The sequence below is a fragment of the Lutjanus erythropterus genome, chromosome 22 (genome assembly GCF_056507025.1).
Source record: "Lutjanus erythropterus isolate fLutEry1 chromosome 22, fLutEry1.hap2, whole genome shotgun sequence".
Lineage (NCBI taxonomy): Eukaryota > Metazoa > Chordata > Actinopteri > Lutjaniformes > Lutjanidae > Lutjanus > Lutjanus erythropterus.
The window spans coordinates 18,933,821-18,950,102 of record NC_139338.1 but is presented as its reverse complement, the minus strand read 5'-3'; the positions used below and the strand labels follow the sequence as shown (position 1 = coordinate 18,950,102).

At 41.2% G+C, this 16,282-nt stretch overlaps 1 protein-coding gene across 2 annotated transcripts in view; it reads right to left on the bottom strand.

The window, feature by feature from the left end:
- The window catches only part of iqsec3a (IQ motif and Sec7 domain ArfGEF 3a), a 153,544-nt gene that overhangs the window by 27,810 nt on the left and 109,452 nt on the right, over positions 1-16,282 (bottom strand). For both annotated transcript variants that reach the window (XM_084711497.1, XM_084711498.1), the window contains exons 6-8: positions 12,959-13,081; positions 5,484-5,650; positions 1,197-1,336 (exon numbers count right to left, since the gene is read on the bottom strand). In XM_084711497.1, coding sequence (XP_084567623.1) covers positions 1,197-1,336; positions 5,484-5,650; positions 12,959-13,081 — 430 coding nt within the window. The remainder of the gene's footprint in view (positions 1-1,196; positions 1,337-5,483; positions 5,651-12,958; positions 13,082-16,282) is intronic.

Below are 16,282 nucleotides of genomic sequence, written 5' to 3'. Positions count from 1 at the left end.
GAGCACTGACCAAGCCTCAACCTTAAACAGTTAAAAACAGACCGTAATGATGGCAGTGGTTAATGACGTATCCAGCAGGAGTAATGACCTGAGGTAATGATCGTGCTGCTGATGAGACATTTAATGGCTAATAAATGTGCTCCGCTAACACTACCAAGGCTAGGTGATAGTGATAAGGCCTTGAATAATGAGTGAGTGACTTGGCACAGAGTTGGCAAAGTGCGTGTGCGGCGCGCGTGTGTGTGTGTGTGTGTGTGTGTGTGTGTGTGTGTGTGTGTGAGTGTAATCACAGTCACGTGTAATTCTGCCCCTCCACTATCCTAGCAAACCAAGGAGAGAATAAGAAGAAGCGCCATAAAAATATATAACAGGAGCAGGGACAGTGGGAAACATGAATGATTTGTACAACAGTATAATCGAAACGTGTTTCTTTATTTTCTGTATAAATACTTAAAACAACTATTGGAGGTTCATGTCAGTGTCTGATGAGGAAAACAGTGACTGTGAGTTCAACTCAAACCTATTTGGGAATCAGTTTACACTAATGTCATTACTAGGACCAATTTGAATTTTAGTTCTTGACAATAAGGACGTTTTTGGAAAGTGAGGACGTTTGAGCCAATCCTGTCTGAGGATTTAGACATGGTTTTAGAGCTGAAGCTGCTCTAGTCAATGTTTTTATACTTCAAATGGATGGACTGCTGTATAATGTTGGGATGCACAATATGTATTGTATTCTTCCAATAATGAAATTATAGCCAATAAATGGAGCCGATAACACAAAGCCAAACAATATTTCTGATTTACCAGATTATGTTAAAGAATTTAATTTGGATTTCTAAGCAAAACGCTCTTATTTTTTATGTGCTTTACTATAAAAAATTGAAGAGTCAGAGCTGTTCTTTTTAGCCATTTTAATACCAGGGCTCGCCTCCCAACGTGCAAATCTTCCACTAAAACAAGCCCGACCCCAACACTGTATTGCAGGAAACCATCACTGCATCCTGGGTTTTGCTCCGTCCAAGACGACTGTGATTGGTTTAAAATAATACAAACGAGCCAGTGTGTTTTTCCCCTATAGCAGGGCGATAATGGGTAGAGTAAGAGCTTTCTCCAGCAGTGACACATGCTAATGGATGCATTATGTCAGTAAAAGTCCCCACAAACACAGAACCAAAGTATCTGCACACGCTCACCGTTTTCATGCCTACGATGGACTGCTCAACCTTGGAGACGTAGGTGACGTGGTCTTCGTTGGAGCGTAATTCCCTCTGTTGTATTCTTTCGTAGATTCCCACCACCATGTCTCTGGGGATGTCCGCTCCATCATCCACACCTGAGATGGGAAAAGGCTTTTTAGCATTTTTAGCACACACTCCTGTTCATTAAAGGGAATATGGAGTGACTGCTGAGACATGGTGTGTCTTCTCTGGCTTAATGTAACACACATGGCTGTATACATATTTTACTGACACACATTTACTTCATGGTGTTTGCCACGCAGAGACAGGAAAAAAAATCAATATTCAGAGCAAAAGAGAACTCTTTCTTTCAGTCTCCTCCTCTGTCCTTCTTTGACTTTCTGTCTTTCACTGACTCCATTAAGTAATGACAGAAGGCGATGTGAGAGGAGGTTAATTGGCGAGTGAAAGGTTAACAGCCCGCCTCACTCGATAGAAGATTTTCTGTCTGGAACACGGTGCGGTTCAAGGCCGTGGCATTTCGACGCAGGTAGAGCTGCATGTCATTAGGCTGAAAGGTTGCCCTCGAGATGCTCCCCGTTATATCGGCACAGCTGTACCGCGCTGCGTGGTACATTGGGTTTTCAATGGGGCGGGGTGTGTTTGGAGAAAATGAAGCCGCCACAAGTGATGGCGTTGACAGTGAGGCACCCTGGGACACCGCTGAGACATCACTGCACATTATAGAGGCAGAGGGAGAGGAGGAGATGTCCAGGGGGAAATGTGTGTAAAGTGTCAGATTAATAAGTTACGTCGTTTTGTTTTTTTGTGCTCTGCCAGTTCACCCACTTTACTCAAACTCCTCATGACTTCACTGCTTTTATTTTAGACATGGCACGGCTTTTTCCTTGGTTGCATTATGGTTATTGGTCCACCACTTATGCTGCGTTCGAGACGATGTCAGAAGCTGGAATTTCCCTGATGAAATTTCCAATTTCTGACCTCAGAGTGTTCCAGGTGCACAGCGCTTAAAGTAAACAAAAAACATGTCTGACTGTGACAAATTGATGAGTTTCGTTGGCAAGTGTAACACATTTGAACCCTCAGCTGTGCATAAACAACACCAAAGAAGGAAAAAAAGGTGACAGACACCAATATACATTTAATTTTTCATTTAATAACAATGGTCAAATGCCGAGTTTGCAACTAGGAGTTCGTTCCTTTGTTTTTTCCTAGTAGGAGGTCTGAAATTAACAAGTTCACTCAGAGTGCAGATCACCACCAGAGAACAGATGGTGAAGCACCTACTGCAATGCCAAACACGACCAGCGGACATTTGCAAAGTTTGACAACATTAATAAGACCGCCACGTATGTTGTCCTGAGCTGAAACAAGATTTCAAAGTGAAGCAGTTGTCGATCACTTGCGGCTCCTAGCGGTCGATTAAGAAGAGTGAGAAGTCAGTTTGCAAGTATAAAACTTTTTTTTTTTCTATTTCTGTGCTGTGGCAGCACAAATAACAAAAATAATATGTCAAAGAAACACACACAAAGGGTGAGAGAGAAGTAATTCGATGCTCAGGAAGCTGTTTCTGTTATAATGAAAATTCAGATTTGATAGCCACAGATCTCCTCTCAGCAGAATACATATAAATTACATCATATCAAAGTTCACTGGATGTAGGGATAAAGCTAATTTATGTATATATTTTATTATACTATCCATTTTAACCCACACAGTGCAACCCCAAAAACAGAAAAGCACTCTATTTGGCAACACTGGTAGTGAGAAACACGCTGTTTTCACTTAGAGATTATTTTTTACAGAGGAGTACAAATGGATATCAAATGTCAAGACCTCATTATTTTATACTGTTAGAATATTTGAGCGTAATTTTGACATAATTGGCGCATGAATTCTTGTGTTATGCCCAAAATTGTGTTTAGTGAGGTCACCATGACTTCTGACCACCAAAATCTAATCATCTTTGAGTCCAAGCTTTGCTGAATTACCTCTGAAATTTCTCCAAACACTCATGAACGTGCACAAAGAAAACATGAGGCTGATCTGTGACATTTTATATCCAGCTGTTACCAGCTGGAATTTGTATTTAGTGCTAATTAGCAACAGCTAAGATGCGATGTGAGCTCTCTGTGCAAATCTGAGAATAAAAACAAAGCATCCAGTAACTGAGACACAACAGTTTTCATTTTTCAATGAGCTGACATGCTGGATTAATTTATGGTAGAAGCTGGTTTATATTATGTTGTGGAGCAGCTCTGACACTGACAGTCTTGTTTAATTGAGATAATGAACGTTCTGTGGTTCTTCATTACTATTGGTTTCTGGTGCATAATTGCATTTCACCTCAGCCAATTATTTGAGTGAGCCATTCTTCTGTCAGTGCGTATATGTGAGACATGAGTGAGGAGAAAAGAGGGGAGACGGGGAGAATATAAACAAGGACAGACAGATGAATAAACAGACAAAATAATATTCTGACAGAGAAAAAAACAAGATAAGAGAACGGATAGAGACAGAGACAGAGAAAACAGTAAACTGAGCAGAAGACAAATAGAGAGGCCAGGAGAGAGTGGCACATTTTAATTTGCATAAAATGCAGAAATTGATTTTCCAACTTAATTTAATTGTGGGGAACAGTCGGGATGAATCTATTAAAGTTGTTCTGCATCGACCTCAGTGTTCCCTGATTGATTGCGCAGAGGGAGAACATAACCACGACGCTCCCGTCTCTCCCGCAACGCTCGGCGAACGAGCATCTGTCTGCATACGGGAGACAAGAATTACAGGTGCTTTCTGCCGCTGTCGCTGTGAGTTGTGAATGTGTAAAGCACAGCGGGCAGGGATAGAAATGTAACCTTATTTTTATCACCTAAATTTATGCAGGTCTGTTTGATTTGATACAGATCCAAACACTGCTGGACACCGACTCTCTTTCACTGATTCATCTGTGGCTCCATCGCCTTGTTCAAAGCCTGTCAGCATTACTGATTTATTTTCATGTATTTTCTCCTCGACGCTGAATTGGGAAACACAGTCAGTCGGTCATATATTAGCCATTTGCTGGCACATTTTCAGCCTCTTCTTCCATAGAGTAAACTGAAATTGAAAGCCGTAAACTATGATTACGGGATGTTTCTTGTGTCTTTTTAATTTCCTTCCTGTCTGTGGCATAAATAAATCAATACTCCAGCACTGAGTGCGACAGACACCACATTTTCTGCCATGTCGATGGGTTGGCCTGTCAGTCTTTTCCTCCACCACTCCGGTCTAGACTGTAATATCTCAACTCTTGGATGGACTGCCTTGACATTTTGTGCAGACATCCTTGGTCCCCAAAGGAGGACGCCTACTGACTTTTTCCTCTGGCACCCAGTCGTTTTCCTGCCAGCAGTTGGATGGATTGCCATAAACTTGGTTCAGATATTAATGTTCCTCACAGGATGAAATCAAATAACTTTATCATCAGGTCAAAATGTTAACCTGTCCAATACTTTGATTTATGCTCAAGTTTCTGTAAAACTAACGACTGTCCCATCAGCTTTGTGTTTAGTGTTTTTTTTTTACTAAACGTTAGCATGCTAACATGACACCTGGTAAACATTAGCCTGTCATTGCGGGCATGTTAGCATGCCGATTTTAGCATTTAGCTCAATGCATGGCTGTGCTTAAGTAATGCTGCAGACTCCTTGCTTTCTGCTTTTGATTCCTCATTCGGTTCTTGCCTGTCCTGTTACAGAAACTGGTACTAGAGATGCCGCAAACAGTGGCAGTCTTAGCAAGATTTTTGCAAGAACTGAGCATACGATTAGACGATTTAAGAAACAGGAGCACCATCAACTTAAACAAGTCTCGTTAGCATGTCTTCTACATTCATCTGTAGGCATTGGTGAGCAAGTAAAGGAAATCAGGAATTCAAAGCAACATGGGGTATAATTCATCCTGGAAATGAAAACAAGCATTATTCTCAAATGCATATCTTTACTGCATATTGGCCAAAAACAATCAGTGGAGGATCAATCTGTACATCTCTTAAAGCTGGTAAAGAGACGGATGCTTTCTGATTCAAACTATAGGCATGATCTTGGCCATATTAGCTAACAGGCCAACCTATTCATCTCACACTCTTCAGAAAACCTTCTCTGGTGACCCACATGCACATACACACGTCTAAAAACTAACCTCCATTACTTGAGCTGATTATGTCAACTAATTAAAGTCACATTAACTCCCTTAAAGTCTCTGTACTTCATGAAGCAACCTCGACACGGTGTCACTTACCTCTCAGATTGCGTATGAAGTCCTCCAGCAACATCTTGCGGTCGGGCTTGATGTTGGGGCTGTACATGTCGGTGTTGAGCAGAATGATGGCGAAGGCCAGGATGAAGATGGTGTCTGGGTTGTGAAACTGCTGCACCACGTCAGGGTTACACATGCAGTAGCGCTGACTGTTGGTGTAAAGGAGGAGAGAGAGAAAGGCGAGACTAAAAATCAGAAGCAAGAAACATTTTTTTAAGAAGTGCAGCGACAAACTTTGTTTACCAACGGTAGTTTTCCAAAGTGTTCCTGAGCCCATGTAGTATCATTTCTACATACAATTATGCAGTTTTTGATTAAGGCAGTGCTGCCTGAGGGACTGAAGGTCACAGGCATTCAGTGTTGGTTTTCAGCTTTGACCCTTTCGTGCAGAGATTTCTCTGCACTCTCTGAATCTTTTAATGATATCATGGATTGTAGGTAAAATTGCGTGTTGAAAAAAACTGTGAAAAACTGCGTCGGACAACAGTTGAGCAGAGAGATGAAACTCTCCTTGCTTGAACAACTCTTTCAAGAATGTACCTTGATTATCAAATCATGATAAAGTCACGTTATCAATTAACCAGTTTAACTTTTGGATGTTCCAAACAGGTGTTTTTTGATTATTCCACAACGTTCCCAGTCTTTTGATGGGCCTGTTCCAACTATTTTGTAAAGTCATTGTACTGTTTTAAACTGAATATAGGTTGCAAATAATTGCGTTCTGTTTGTATTTTCATTTTACATAGTATCGACTCAATTTCTTTGGTTTGTATGCGGCAAAAGATGGAGGGCAAAGAAGGTGGAAAGAAGACAGATGAATTAGAAAAATATAAGGGACAGGTATAGGAGGCGAGAACAGATGGGAGAACATACACAGATAATACATTATCCTTAGACACTAAAAGCATTCTTCAACACACTACATGCTCATAAATGCCTTGACACAAGCTGAGCATGAGAGTGTCGCACCAAAACAAGAGTTATGGCTTTAATTTAGCTTGTGGCTTCGTCTGAACCTCAGAGTGGGCGCTCTGCTGAAACTGTGTCTCTCCGTATAAACACATTTGTCCCACCGGATTGGATGGTCACATGGATCATGCCTTACACAGAAAAAAAATGAAGGGTGTGTGGGTGCATGTGTCTGCATTTGACTTTATCTGGGGTGAGTCCACTGAGCCCTTAGCTGTAGTTAAACACTTTCAAACATTTATAGCCCTGGTTGCTGGATTTATGCAGCTTGTTATTGTGCTGGGGGAGAAGAAATATGAAGTTTGAAGTGTGAAATCCCATACCTAGGCACTTTTCTGTAAAAAGATGTGACAGAGGCCAGGCTCAGTTTGATGCAGTTCCCAAAAAAAACACCCCTGAATATAAGAGGCGGAGAATGAAAATGTCTCTGCGTTGTGCGGTTATGGGAAGTATGGATCTAAAAGATTTGTTGACACCTACTTTTGAGAGTTTGCATATGTGTGTATGTGTGTGTTTAAGGAAAGAAGTGCCCAGAGGAGAGAGATAAATTGTTTCTCTGTCTCTGTGAGGTGCATGGATACTTCCCAGTTAGGGGATGAATAATACAGTAGTACGACATCTACAGTGAATGAGTAATCAGAGACGGCAAAAGGAGAATGAGAAGGTGTGTGTGCAAGTGTGTGTACGTGCCCTGTGGGCTCTGTGTTGGAGTGTATACTGTAATCGTTACTTTAATCAGTCATCATTTCCACATTGGGGCTGTAGCACCGTTTTGCAGACCCACTGAGCCGCATGATTGGAAACTAATGTCTCTGTGGGGTTGAGTAAAGACACACGCATTGGTATGCATACAGTAGGTTCATACCTTGTCACACACACGCACACAAACACACAGTTTTAATGTGATTTCCAACACTGCTCAAGCCTTCCAAGATTATCAGAAGAAATAACAAAACTCTACAGGCAGGAGAGAATAATTTCAGACCTTTTCATGACCCGGATTTTGCCTCTCAGGCAACATACAAGCGGCCCGACCCTTTTAGGGCAAAAATCATAATCATGACCGACTTATTGTCTTATATCCTAACAGTGTCACTCTTCATCCTGCAGCTAGACCTGCAATGATTAGCCAATTAATTGATTAGCTGATTGAATAATAAAAAAAGAGTTTCCAACTGTTTTGATAAATGCCAAACATTTGCTGGTTTGGCTTTTTAAATGTGAGGATATTTGGCTTTTCTCCTCGTCGTGGATGATAAATGAAGAGTCTGGACTGTTGTTTGGACAAAAGAAGCAATTTGAAAACATCATTTCACGCTCTACTAAATTGTGATGAGCACTTTTCACAATTTCTGTACATTTTATGGACTAAATGATTAATCAGTCGGTGCTGAAAATAATCAGCGGATAATCAGTCAATGATGAAAATAATCATTGTCCGCAGCTCTAAATGTGGCAAGTTAATCATTCATTCATTCATTATCCGTAACCACTGCAGCCTAGCTTAGCTTCTTCTTTTGCTATACTAACATTATGGAATGCCTGATAATGAATTAAATCATAATGTATTTGTGAGATAATTTATATAAATGACAAAAATAACACTTATATAATTTGTACATACTTGTGGGTTGTTTTGGTGAAGAACCTCTGACTTCATTGTGCCCCCCCCCCCCCCCCCCCCCCCCCACTTAAGCAGCAGTGCTTTCATGTGTTTGTCGTCGTACTCTATTTGTTTTAGCGTGATAATCACAGGGCTGCTGCTCACAGATGCTTATTCACATCTCGGTGTCTGAAAACCGTGACTCGGCAGCAACCAGTAATTATGCCCTTGTCTGTAAATCCTAATGTACTGTAGCACCAGGCAGTGAAAAACCTCCATTTATGCTGCCTCCCATCTAAGTGTGCTCTTACTCTGCCACCGAAAGAAAAACAAAACCAAGAGGGTGAAATGCCACATGGTGCTCGCTGCTCACTCAGACGGATTTGGCAGTCTTCAGATTTGGCATTTGCTGCTGTCTTCCAAACCAATTTTGCTTTTGTTGCAGAATGTTAAACATGGTGTAATCCACCAGTCATTATGTAGACTCTGAGAGATAAGAGTTCCAAAAGGGTTCTTTCTGTAGGACTGCGGTTCTACGCAGGACCATTGAACCCTTTTATAAAGAAAGAGTTAGTCAAGGCTTCTTTCTAAGATTATTGTTGGTTTTTGGATGTAAAGGGTTCTTAAAACCAATGAATATAAAAGGGTTCTTGGTAGAAGTCGCTGGATGGGTTCTACCTGAAACCCTTGGAGTATAAAAGGGCTCTTGTAAAACAAAGATTGTTTTTAGCAAGGTGGAAGGGTTCTAAATAGAACCCCAAGAGGTTCTGGGTGGAACCATTGCACCATAGAAGGGTTCACTGTGGAGTCTCTCATTGGGTGCATTTCACAGATGGTTCTAGCTATAACCCTTTATGTCGGGTTCTAAATAAAACGAAAGGGTTCAAAGTGGAACCTTTATGGGCCCCATTTCCATTTCCCAATTAGTTCTTGGTGGTTCTTGAACCACTTCCTTTTAAGATCCACGGAACCTTGGTATATCTATAGGCCTTTTCCACCAACATGAAACCGACCCAGTTCCATTTCAAGAGCCTAAGTTTGAACTATTCTGAGCATTTCCACCCAAGATACAATGGTTTGGAACCTGTAAAGCTGTTTCCTATCTGGAACCAAAACACAGCAGGTTTTCCTTGGGAACCAAAGTGGGCGTGTCATATTCTACAGGTTGTTGTGTATTGTGCAGCGCCTTCTGTTCAACAAACTTTTCAGGTTCTGGACCAGTTTGTTTTTGGTGTACGGTTCACAATTAGGTGCCTGAAAGGGGCTGGTTCTCTGTTGGTGGAAAAGGCCTGTCCTGTAGGGACAAGCCAAAAAACCCTATATGGTTCTAGTAAGCACTTTTATTTCTAAGAGCGCACTGTTTGAGGATGGATTTTGGTGCAAGATTATACAAGTTGCATGATATTTCTCTATAATAACCACAATAGAAAACGCAGTGATCGTATGTGACTGCGGGGTGAGTAAATAAGGGTGTGTGTGGATACGACGCTGTAACGCAGACATGAAAATATAAATCTGCAGCACGGGGAGCTGGCTCATATTTGCTCATTCATTAGCACACTGACGCAGCAGATACTGAGGCTGCTGGCTGCTTTTCACTTTTCCCCTCGTTCTTTTTCACTGCTGCTTCAAATCCCTTCACTTACTTCGGAGATTTCTCTCTTTCTGCGTGTGTGTTTGGAGGCATATCAAAGCCCAGGAGCAGGGGAGGCAGGCACAGAGAGGCAGTGGCGGTTATGCAACGCTGGTTATTTATAAACCTTCCTCCCTCTCTCCTTTTTCTCCCCTTCCTTCTTTCCTTTTCCCAGTTCGCGTCTCCTCCTCATCCCCCTCTCCCGTCCTCCCCCACCTCCCTCTCTTGCTCCTGATAACACGCAGAGCCCGCCTGATGTCCAAACATTACCAGTGCCAGCCTCTCTGCCCACTGACTATGACAATGCCGCCGTTTTTCTCCTCATTGGGCACCTCGACAACTGTGACAGGTGGTTGTTACTCCAGAGGGGCTACGGCAAACAGTTAGCATTAGCACACAGTGCCACAGCTGCACTGCAAATTGTCTCCCTGTCGCAAATTGTGCCCAGAAATTACATGCTGCCTGGACTGTTCAGATGGGGGTTGCATTGTCAACATTTTATTGTAGAACGGAAATAAGAATGTGTGTATGTGTGGCTGTGTGACTCGACTGCTGAGATGTGTTATCAAGACTCATCCGTATTTATGTTCAAGAAGGTTGACGGGTCATGATTTCACCATTAGGGGAGACCTGGGGCAATTGCAACACACTTAATTACTCCAATCAGAAACAAGCTAGGGCGATGACACTTTGCACGTGCTCAGTAGGATTCTCTCTCTGTGAAGTTTTAAACAAAACAATTATTGATGTATGTACAATTGATGTAGATTACATTGTTTTGCCTACAGTGGCTAACATTAGCCAGCATATCTAAATACAGGAAACAGGAAAGGAGAAAAAAGGTTCTGTGTGGTATCAGTTTTGCTCAACTGTTATTGGACCACAGAGTGAAAAGGGGCGGGGCTTTGGTAAAGTCAGTTGTAACATTGTGTTACATTTGCCCCCAGTAAGCATCATGTTTGTCTGTGTTCGCATACTTTCTGTTAGAAAATGAAGATATTTCACTAAATTTAAATGTAAAATATAATTAAAATTAAAATAGTTACCATTATCCCCATCAAGGGGGCAACTGTAACACTCTGACTTGTTGCATTAATTTAAATTTATGCTCTTGTTAAATGTAAAAATGTTACAACTGCCCCCTTCTCCTTAGAAATAACGGAGTGTGTGTGTGCATGTCTCTTTTCGTGTGCATGGTTGTTGATTTTGCTTGATTAAGTCATACTAGTTTCTCCTCATGTACCCTCTTTCTTTCCAAAGCTGAACATTACTCCTGGAACAAAAACATAACAAAACTACAGACCCTGAGCTCACATCATGAAAAAAAATCTGTACCTCTCAGCACGCCTTCAAAACTTGATGTAGGCATATTTCATGATCAAAAAACCTGTGAATTGCATCTTAAAGCACAACATGGCAAGTGTGGCCCAGAGGTAATTCTTGAGTGACAGTATTTCATCTCACTTTTTGCTCCCACTCAAATATCAACACAACCACAGTCACATACTATAGTAGAAAAGAAATGACACCAGACAAATGAGAGACATTTTGCATAACCTACAACATGATAAATATTCATATCCAACTCCTTCAAATTAAGCAAGTCTTCTCCCTGCATAGCAATGTTTCTGAATATTAATACATTTTTTGTACATGGCCAAAGCTCTGGTTCTTGCATGTCTGTTCACTGGTAACTGACCATTCGCCAAACAAGCTGTCAGTTCTTGCATGTGCAGTTTACAATGATAACCAGTGGCGGACTCGAGCTGTCTGAGGGGTAACCTAACCCTTCCTGAGTCCACCAGTGACAACAACAGTGGCAGATTCACCAGGTAGACAAAAGGAGGGTTCTCATTCATGGCTAGCATCATCAATTTTTGTCAGCAGAAAATCACTGACGCTTGCAGATTTGGTCAGCTGCAACTAGCTAGCTAATTAAGCTAACCTCGGCTTTATGATATAGTTGAAAACGCTGTCTCCACTTCCATCTTGCTTTAAAACAAGAACCCTGTAAATATGCTGAGTTAATATTCTATGCTATTATGCTAAAAGACTGAGGCTAACGCTGCATGTCCCTGTCAAAAAGTTAGCATCTTTACCAGCTGGTGATCTATGTAGAAGACATGAAAATAAGGAAACAGATCTGTGTCCTTTTAGTGCAACATAGACTTAATGTAGTTAGTCCTCACATACAATTATGACAAAATAGATGTCAGCTCAGACTGTTTCACTTCATTCTAACATAACCCCATTTAGCTTACTTAGCTTACATGCTATAGGCCAAATAAGACAGAGGACAGACTTGTACTTTATTGTTTATACTTTCAAACAGTGTGCTTGCACTTTTAATGTTACCAGGGAAAAGGTTTCTGGGATGAGCCTAACCAATGCGTTTGACCTTATCTTGGATGAGTTTGCCTCAGGTTGCTAAAGTGTGAACTTCCACACATCAAGTAGAGCAGAACAGAGCTGCCAACATTAGCTTACACTCTGATATCACATCAGCTTCCACTGAGTTAGAAAATACTACAGGTTACTACAGAATACTACATGCTTTTTTAAAAAACACAACCTGTGCAAAATATTTATGAAATGCTTCTTGGCAGTGGAAGTAAAGTTGGGTTGCTTACTGTAGTTAGTAAGCTGGTTAACAGGACATGCTAACATTTGTCTTTGGTTTTGGAGCAACAAAAAACAAAAAACCACCTTTAAGAATGCCTTTGTAACCCTTTCAGATCATATCTCCAGTAATACCGTGCACTTTTTTGACAATATATGCCAAAAAAGATTACAAAAAATCAATCAATTTCTTTGTATTCTTATCTCAAAATCTAATCATGTTTTCTTCCTGTAAAACAAAAGATGATGCACTTACATAGGCTTGAACCAACCAGTTTCACCCAATATTATCATGACATCTACCCAACAATTCATCCCCAACTTTTCGAGGCACAGAGGTAAGATTCATCAGTTAGCTCGCGAGCGTTTCATCTGAACTTTAAATGAATATCACTCTTGTTATGGCCCCACCATGCACACAGCTTCAATATATAGTAAAATCCAAATCTTGATGTATCTGTTTATGTTTAAGCTGGATAATCGGGAACAGGGTAAATACCAGAAAAGCAAACCAAAATTTAGTATTTGGAATTCTGTAAAAATGCCAACTAACACGCTCCCCTTATATAATACCAGCGAGAATACTGCAAGATAAATCCAGACTCTCAGAGCAGCTTCTGCTTTTATAATTACCTGAAGGCCTCGATAAGACGTTCCACCTTCTGGGCTTCTCCCTGGACACGAATGTGGGCCTGAAATTTCCTCAGTGCTTCGTCCAGCTCCATGCCTGAGAAGTCCATCTCGTCCACCACACAACTGTTGAGCAGAGAGGGGAAAGTGTGAGATACGGAAAGAGCAAGAGCAGTGGAGAGGAAGACACAGGAGAAAAGAAGATATCTTAAAAATTTGGGCAAAATTTCTAGCAGTATATCAGTATGATGGAGCCTGCCCCTTCTGATGGCGTGGCTGGATCTGTAGATGTACATCCAAGATAAAAGATGGTAAAATCCACCCCTGTGCTTCCCAGTCACAGCACCGCTCAGGTGTTAGCCACGCACGGACACCAGGGATAAGACTGGGCCGGGCTATCTGCGTCGTGCCACCGCTGCCAAGACACACACACACACGTACACGCATACAATCCCTCGGAGCAGAAAATCCTCCTATTACCTGACAACCCCAGCTTAATGACTTTAATTAAAAAAGCAAAATATCCTGTCCAATGAGTTCAGGGGGGAGTAAGTACAACGTGGGCGATTTTGGAGGTGAAATGAGGTTTTGAAGTGAAAGGTGACTTTGGAATTAAGTTGTGAGGGTTTAAAGTTTTCCTCGCTTTGATGTAAGACATTCAGTCGAGGTACAAAGAGGAATGATAATCAAACTATGAAATTAAAGTATTTTTTTTAACACTCGGATAGGCTTTCATGTGGTTTACTCCAAAACGACGCCAGTCCATGCTAAACTTAATCTCTGATGGTCTACTGATGGTTATAGATGCCACGTTCAGAAGAAGGATGGCGCTGCTGATCTCAAGATCCTTAACACATACAGTTTGAGGCGGTGTCAAGACATCGCCGCCTGTTTCAGATCTGTTCCGTTTGTTGTACAACACCGGGGTACATGCACGTACACACACACAATACATGAAGATGGATTACTGTGAACAAAGCGAGTTAATGAGGTGAGTACTTCTCTGTGACACATGCTGCTCCAGCAGAAAAGAGTCAGACAGCTGAGTCCACAGTACTGCCCGATGCTGCACAGTGCTACGACATGAGATCATGACAAAACCTGTTCACCATTTCATTTAATACTACAATATTCTAACTAAAACCACTAATATTACAAGAACTACATGTAGCCCTCTCGCTGTAATAAAACTACTATTACTACTCAACATATTGAGTACTACTACCCTCAATATTTTAACCACTACAACTACCTCTGGATTTGTCTATTACTTTTGCAGTCACTACTACTACAGCTCCTACTTCTGGTTATTTGTATTTATTTTATATTCCATTATCGAAACAGGAAGGGTCCTGCTGATATTAAAAATTGCTTCTTGCAAGGAGTCCTGGCCGACATTAGAAGCATTTTGCAAGGGGTCAACAGCTTCAGAGAGGGTTGATGCAGAGCAGTAAGTAGTCATCAGAATACAAATGAAAATGAGCATCTTGTACATCTAAATCCAAGTCATTTCAATCTTGAAAAGAAGTGGGCCAAGCACAGAGCCCTGAGGAACACCCACCACTGTCTGGTTAAAAATATACCACTCCAGATCTACTACAGCGACTACAGCTACTACTTAACATTATTTTCATTTTATTTAACCTTTATGTTACCAGGAAGGGTCCCGTTGAGATTAGAAGCTGTTTTTTCAAGGGAGTCCTGGACAACATCGAAAGCATTTTGATTTGGCGATGGAAGAAATGATTAATGGCTTCAAATGGCTGTTAATACATGCAGTTTTAGAACATTATCAATTAATAAATTGTGCTCAATTTTAATTGGTTTCTGAGTGAATACAACTAACGCTGGCACACTGACAGTAGCTTAGAGAGTTAAACTGTCTGGCTTAAACTACCAGTGATTGGACATCATTTTCAACACAATGCTCATGAAGGTAGAGCTTCTAGTACTCTCTGACTCTGACTTGATCCTCCTCTTGATCACCTCTCTTGACTGGCGAGCCTCTCTTATCGCCCTCGTCATGACTCACTTGCTCGCTCCACCACCCCTCTCTCCCCTCTTCCCCGGCTGTCACTCCTTGTTTATGTAACGTCAGACGAGATGCTCTCTAGCCTCAGTGCATCAGCCCTCTCCGCTTCCCCTCCCATACGCACTAAAAACGTAACAGCACACACGCACGGGCGAACACACATGCGTACACGTTGTTTATCAGTATACAGTACCTGGCAGGGAAATAGACACATCTGTCTGCATGGCGAGGCTTAAATTGTATGTTTACACACACATACGCACACACAAATAATGCAAATAAAGAGAAATAGCAGGCCAGATGGAACCATATTTTTGAGCAGCCAATGAGTAGATGACAGACTGAAAACAGATCTCATTTTTCCTGCTTAACAAGTACACTACATTATCAGTAAATGAGTCCTCAGGGTGCCACATTTCTTGGAACCCAAATCTATAACCACAATTTGGCTTAATTGACTGGAGACGTTTTAAGTATTGTTGTTTATGCTTGAGGAAATGTGAGCAGAATAAAGAGAATTAGCTTTATAATCAGAGGGAGGAGATTCAGGAATATGGGAGATGACACAAACAAAACACAAATATATGTATGTATACACACACGGGCGTTCACGCCCCACATTCTTAGAAATACGAGTTCCACAGTGGTTCTTTCTGAAGGGCTGGAGTTCTACCCAGAACCATCTGCTTCTGAAAAGCCCTTTTTTTCTTTTTTTCTTTTTTTTTTTAAAGACGGGATTCTTAAGGATTTTTTGGGATGAAAATGATTCTTCATGGAACCCTCAGTCTTATAGAGAACGCTTTTTGGAAAAAAGAGTTCTTCAGGTTTTCTTGAAAGCATGGGTAGTAAAAGATCCTCACTCTCAAATATTCAAATGTTTATCCTGGTTTCAAATGGATCAAATGGTGTTTTTAAATGTAAATGCATCTGGTACCTTAACTTAATCAATTCATTTTACTTTTTTGCCTCATCGGTAGAATACAATATAGTTCTTTGTAGAACCTTCAGAAGACAAGAGGGTTATAAGTGAAACTTTAAAAAGGGGGATTTAAATCTGGGCTCTAAATGAAACCCTTGGAATATAAAAGGGTTTTCACTAGAAAACCCTGAGTGGGTTCTTGGTGACACCCTTAGAAGGTGGAGAGGTTCTGGATAGTGACCCCAGAGAGGGTTCAGGAGAAACTCCTTGGGAACCCAAATGGGCATGTCATACTGGTTTTAACTGGTTTTGTCCAAGATCTTTGGAACGTTGGTGCTATCTGGGGAACCAGCCCGTATTTCCACCCATTTTGAGA